Source organism: Myotis davidii, unplaced genomic scaffold (genome assembly GCF_000327345.1).
Source record: "Myotis davidii unplaced genomic scaffold, ASM32734v1 scaffold243, whole genome shotgun sequence".
Classification (NCBI taxonomy): Eukaryota; Metazoa; Chordata; class Mammalia; order Chiroptera; family Vespertilionidae; genus Myotis; species Myotis davidii.
Window position 1 is genome coordinate 1683810 of NW_006295183.1, and position 6222 is coordinate 1690031.

General features: G+C 53.7%; 1 protein-coding gene across 1 annotated transcript in view; it reads right to left on the reverse strand.

Moving 5' to 3' along the window:
* Nucleotides 1-1829: 1829 nt before the first annotated feature.
* The window catches only part of CMTM3 (CKLF like MARVEL transmembrane domain containing 3), a 27800-nt gene continuing 23407 nt past the window's right edge, over nucleotides 1830-6222 (reverse strand). Inside the window, exons 3-5 of the mRNA XM_006769846.1 lie at nucleotides 4595-4690; nucleotides 3900-4020; nucleotides 1830-2914 (exon numbers count right to left, since the gene is read on the reverse strand). Of these exons, the coding sequence (XP_006769909.1) occupies nucleotides 2886-2914; nucleotides 3900-4020; nucleotides 4595-4690 (246 nt within the window). The 3' untranslated portion in view covers nucleotides 1830-2885. The remainder of the gene's footprint in view (nucleotides 2915-3899; nucleotides 4021-4594; nucleotides 4691-6222) is intronic.

Genomic DNA, 6222 nt, shown 5'->3' on the forward strand with positions numbered 1-6222 from the left:
TTTAGTGCGTGCTTTGCGGCTTGTTACCTTTCACGTAAACATACTATTATTAAGAAAAGAAAAAGACAAAAACCACCCCTGGCTGTTCCTAGCTCCCCTCTGCTGCTCCGTCCCCCACGTCTTGTTTCCGCTTATTTAAACAGTCTGAGAGTAAGAGTATATTTCTGTGAAATAATTCTTAATCAGTATATCTTCTCTGGGCATTTTTTTAAACCCCTTGTTCAGTCGAGGGAGCCACTGCTCACCCCGGTGAGAGGAACACGGTTCCACTGGGAAAGAACAGAACAGCGTCCTTGGTGCTCTGACTTCCCTTCTCTGGGGCTAAGCCCGTGGAAAGGCCCGTTGTCCGGGGCTAGTGAACCAGAGGGTGTTTGCCGGCCTGGCTTTGCTGCTTGCATCTGTGGGACCCACACCCCCGCCTCCGCCCGCTGGTCCCGGACTCACCTTCCACTGGATCTGATTGGTTGGTGGACCTGGGTAGGCTCGAGGCCCTGTCGGGTTTGGGGCCTGAACAAAACAGACTCCCTGCTCTGAGGAGCTTGATGACATCACTACAGGATCACACTCTAGATGCCCCTCTTGCTGCCCCACCCCCGCAGGACACGAAAAATCTTGAGGAAACTAGTTGAGCCGTTGCAACATGAAGGAATGGATTTACTGAAACAAAACTGTAGCTTTTTTGTCCTTTCTGAAGGGCCAGAATATGTAATTTTTTTCTAACAAAGGAAGTCAAGTCAGATGGCTAGTAACTCTAGGTGATCACTCATTGGTACTTGGCCCAGGGGTACTTTGGGGGAGTCATGTTAATTTAATAACCATTACACTTTCCTTCGTAAACGCCTATTTCCTTTAACAGTTTAGACACAGCTGGGGGGTGTTCTGAGGTGATCCCATGTGGTAAACTGGTTTATGCTGTTGGCTGGTCAGAGCGCCCACCCTGGCTTCTCAAACCGACACGGGTGCCCACGGTGCCCTGGGGTGGGCACCCCCCCGCTCTGACTGGCTCTGGGGCTGGACTCTGCCCACTTGGAGTGGTTTTGGGCCCCAAAGCCTTGGCTCCTGTTGGTTTGTCCCCAACAGCAAAGCCCCACATTGCTCTCAGTCCCCCCTTTTTCTTTTGAAGGACCAATTTTTCATGGTACTTGTCCTGATTGTTTTCATAGTGTTCAAATCTGTATTTTTGTATGTAGAGGGAAATAATTTTCTCAACACTAACTGCTAACATTGTATTAAATTGTCATGAAGGAGTTCTTGTTTAATAAATGGACATGTAAAAATGCTCTGGTCTCCTGATGCCCTCTGCACTGCAGAAAGGGAAACATCTAATAATCTCACTAATTTTTCTATAGATAATAAAAGTACCGCACATTCACCGTTCACACATTCTCAGAACGTGTGTGTGTGTGTGTGTGTGTGTGTGTGTGTGTGTGTGTGTAACCCGGGGCAGAAAGCCTGCTCCTTCCCATAGGCCTGGGCCAAAGTGCTGGCCAGGCTGCCCTCAGGCTCCAATTCTGAGGTCCTTTGTGCAACCAGTTCCCAACCACGGGGACTCCAGGTCTGGCTGCCTGAGGGGTGTGGTGGGACGTGCCCTAATACTGAGGCCCTGGGCCTCCTCAAAGGGGCTGGGTGACCTGAGCAAGTCATCGAACCTTCTGTCAGTTTCCTGGCCTACAAACAGGATTGTGTGAGGAGTAAGTAAGAGCACAGGCCTGAGAGCGTAGTGGGTGCCTGGCATGGAGTGTGCGTGCGTGTGTGTGTGAGCATGCGTGCACCGACGCTGATACTGGATGGCATCACTCTGGGGGTGGAAGGTCTTCAGACACACTCCATGCAGGTAGTCAGTCTGGTTTAATTCATTATGGCTTTTTTTCAGGGGAGGAGATTCACATGCAAGAGAAGAACGAAAGTTACAAATGCTCCCAAATGGGTCCAGAACTCTGGCTCATTTCGTAAGGCCTCTTGGTCACAGGAAATGCTATTTAAGAAGCTGCTTTTGTATAAAAAAATTATATAAAGTTACAAAATCCACTGAAGATATATACACAGCACAGGAGAACACAGAAGGCACGTCTCACCTCCTGTGAGTGGTTGGGAGACCTGCTCTGGTGTCTAGAAGCGCATGGTCCCGAGCGTCCACAAGCCTGTGGCTGCTGGCGGGCCCCGGGGCAGAGCGGCTCCGGCTGGGCCTGCCCAGCGACCCCGGACGCTGTCCCTTCCTGTGGCCCCTGATCTTTTGGACCCGGTAAGCCGCTTTACGAGCTTTTCTTTGAAATGGTCTTAGACCCACAATAGTCCTGTCCCTTGGAGGAGTCACGGTTTCCAGGGGTGTGAGGAGGCAGGTAAAGGCATGGCAAAGGCCAGCTTCCCCCCTGCTTACAGAATGAAGGAAGTGGTGCTCCTTGAACCAAAGAACCTTGGAAGGATCATTCTCGACAAAGTGCCTGGCGTGGGCAGGGGCACCAAATGCAGATGAAGGTCCCTGGGGCTGGGGGGCTGGCGGTTGGCCCCTGGTGGTTTCTGCCTTACCTCCGTCGTCCCGTTACCTCTATCCACCCCCGTTGGCATGCATATCCCTGTGACGGGTCAAATGGCTCTATCTGCTTTGTCCCTTTGTGCTTATTTTCGGCAGAGAGGTCAAAGGGCTTACGGTCTGTGGGCCAGAAACGAGGAGTGGCGGGACATTCACGCTGCCCTCCTGTGCAGAGCGGTTAGGTAGGCTCAGAAACGTCACCTTGGGGCTGGGAGGAGGCCTGCTCCTCTGGAGAAGTGACAGCCTTCCTCCATCACTCCCGGTCCCCAGGCCTCGCGCCGGCCGGCCGGCCAGCCGGTGGGAAGTGCAGGAGGGAAGGCCCGCGTGGCCCGGGCTGCCAGGGCCGGGCAGCCCTTTAGTCGGAGTCAGAGTCGGAATCCTCTTCTGAAAAGAAAGCAAAGAGGAGGCTGGGCAGGAGCCTCCTGGCTGGAGGTGCCCGGAGCCGTCTCTGGAGGCACAGTCAGGCCCCTCCTGCAGCTGCCGGTGCCACTGGTGGGGTCTGCTCGGCCTGAGGGCCAGGGACCCGCCGCAGGCAGCCGCTGTCACCTCCACGGTGCAGCCAAATGCGGGCGGGAGCCCCAATGCCCTTTCCTCTGGGGCTCCATGCGCCCTCAGTCTCCCTGAGCTGTTCTCACCTGGGGTGTCAGGACAGGACATCTGTACCCCAACCCTACCCCACAGTTTAGCAGGACAATGTGGGGAAAACCATTTTCTTATCTAAGAAACTCAATTATACTAGAAAATCAGGAAACTTCTTTTTGGCCGTTGCGATCAGAAACAGGGCATGGCTGTGTGGTCACAGGTGGAAAACCAGCCACCCAATCTGCAAGCCCCCCAACCTGTTTATTTTAAAATTAGGTAATGGCACAACATTCTGAGCTGAAGGTTGGCTGGAGGGACCAGAAGGCCCGTTGCACTCTCCTTGGATAAAAAGCAGAACAAGCTGGAACTTGCCTGGGCGCTGCGGGTAAGGCCGAGAGCCAGCTTGGTTCCCTGGCACTGAAGCCGTGGGGCAGGCCAGACTGCAGGGGCGCTGGTCACTTTGCAGCCCAGTGCACAGTGCCCAGGAACGGAAGCCACTGACTGGCTGCCCCGGGGGCTCCTCAGGGACCCTTGAAGGGAGATGGAGGTGCCAGGCTGGCCCTCCGCTTGCCCTTCCTGGAAAGGCTCAGGCCCTGGGGAGCCATGTGCTCGTCTGAGGGGACCGGCTTTATGATCAGGGCTGCATGAAGGCATGCAAGAACCAGGCTGTGAAAACACTTCCTGCCCGTGGGGAGAGGGGGCACGCTGCTACTCCAGCCTCAAACCAGCCGAGTGTCAAGTGTCCCCAGGGGAGAGCGGGGCCCCAGCCCGCAGGGTGGCCACCCACCTTCCTCCTTGTGGGCTGTGGTCTCGTCTGCAGAGCCCTCTTGCTTGAGGAATTTGGCCACGTCATTGAAGATCAGGTAGAAGTCAATGGCAAATACGATGGTGGCAAAGAAGCCGAACACCTGTGGGTACAGAGGACACGGTGGGCGGGACGGGAGTCCCTGGCCCAGGAGGCTGAGAGGTACTGCCCCAGCCTCACCGCCTGCTTATCTGATTGAACAAGCAGCTCAGATCGGCAGGCACAGGCCCCTCCCATGAATGACAAATGGGAAAAGGAGCTGTTAATTTGGCTGGCAAACACCCTTTCAAAGCTGGGGCAGAGTGGATCTCCAATAAGAGGCCTTTGGGGGGCCTTAGCTGGCTTGGCTCAGCGGATAGAGTGTCAGCCTGCAGACTGAAGGGTCCCAGGTTCGATTCTGGCCAAGGGCACATGCCTGGGTTGCGGGCTCGATCCCCAGTCGGGGGTGTGCAGGAGGCAGCCAATCAATGATTCTCTGTCATCATTGATGTTTCTATCTCTCTCTCCTCCCTTCCTCTCTGAAATCAATAAAGAAATATTAAAAAAAAAAAGAGGCCTAAGCAGGCACCATGCTAAGCAGGTGTCCTAAGAAGCATCTGGGACTTTAGGAGGGCTAGGGTGAACTTGAGGGGGGCATCACTGGCCACCCCCCTCTCAGGGGTAGGGCAGCTACTCACCCCGGCCGCTTTGGCAGCACCATCAGAGTATTTGGCGACAGCTGTGATGGAGATGGCAAAGTAGATGAGGGCCGCTGTGACACAGCGTAGGAAGTCCTGGGGAGAGAGGGACGCGGTCACACTGCCCTGAGCTCCATGGAGTGGGGCACAGCAGAGGAGGGGCCAGCTGGGAGCTTAGGCAGGGGAGAGGGGTTCAGAAAACACCAGGCAGCACAAACAGGGCTGGAAGCCCACTGTTCCCAGAGGGGGGTGGGCCTGGCAGCCTGAACACATGCCTGGCTCCCGAGTCCAGCATCTGTGGGGCTCCTACCCTGTCCTCCCACCGCCACTCCTCCCCCTGCTCCGGTGCCGCTTGCAGGCTGCCAGCAGCTGAGGCTGCCCTGCCCCTGGGCCTCACTTTGCCACATACTTGTTGCAGATCCATTTATGAATTATGGTTTCTGTTTACTTGTCCCGAAAATGGGGACACAGAAGAATGCTGGGGATGAAGTCAAGAAAAGACCAGGCTTGGGGGTGTGGGCGGGGGAGGTGAAGGCTGGGGTTGGGGGCAGGTGCAGGCTGGGAGGGGACAATGGGGGGCGGGGGAAGGAGGAAGGAGATATATGTAATACTCTCAACAATAAAATTAAAAAAAAATTTTTTTCACCGAAACCGGTTTGGCTCAGTGGATAGAGCATCGGCCTGCGGCTGAAAGGTCCCAGGTTCGATTCCGGTCAAGGGCATGTACCAGGGTTGCGGGCACATCCCCAGTGGGAGATCTGCAGGAGGCAGCTGATCCACCCTGATGGTGGGGCTCAATTGGTTGAAGCATCATTCAACCAATATTCCAAAATGTTGTGGGTTCGATCCCCAGTTAGGGCACGTGCGAGAGGGCAGCCCATCAATGTTTCTCTCTCCCTTCCTCTCTCTCAAATCAATAATAAAATTTTTTTTAAATTCACTTTATTAAACAAAAAGATCAGGGTTCAAGTGCAGGCTTGCTGTCCCTTCTCTCTGACCCATTGACCCACTGCACACACAAGCCGAATTGCCAGAGGGCTGAGTGAGGGTCTGGGTAGACCCTGCGAGCCCTCAGTTCCCGTTCCCAGCCCGTGCTGAAATGGCTTGAATTCCTGTAGCTGAGACTAGGGAGCACCAGCTCGCTCACTCCCCACATGTCTCCCCGCTGCACTTTCCACCTTCGTGGGCAGTGGAAGAATCAATGTTTTCTCTCATTAACTCAGAAAAGCACGTCCTGTCACCCACTGCCCAGCAGGAGTGTGCTAGGACCCACACGTCGTAACTTAATTTTTACAATATCCTGTTATACATAATCATTAGTAACGAACTACAACGTTTACTATAATCGTGTCTGCATTCATTTCCCTTACGCGCCGGCGCACCGTTTCTGTCCACTAATACTAGCAGCGAATATTTTAGCAGCTGATGCCACGTCATTAGTCTTGTACTGACTTGTTTGGTGTGCGCAACAGGAAATATTTCGCTTTCGGAGAACATGAAAAAATAGGTTTATTCGCGTTACGCTTACTAATTTGTGCACTTATTCAGGGTCTGGTAAGTTAATGTTCAAGAAAAATTATTAATTTTTATTAAAATGTCCTATTTTATTTTAATGATTACTCATTTAT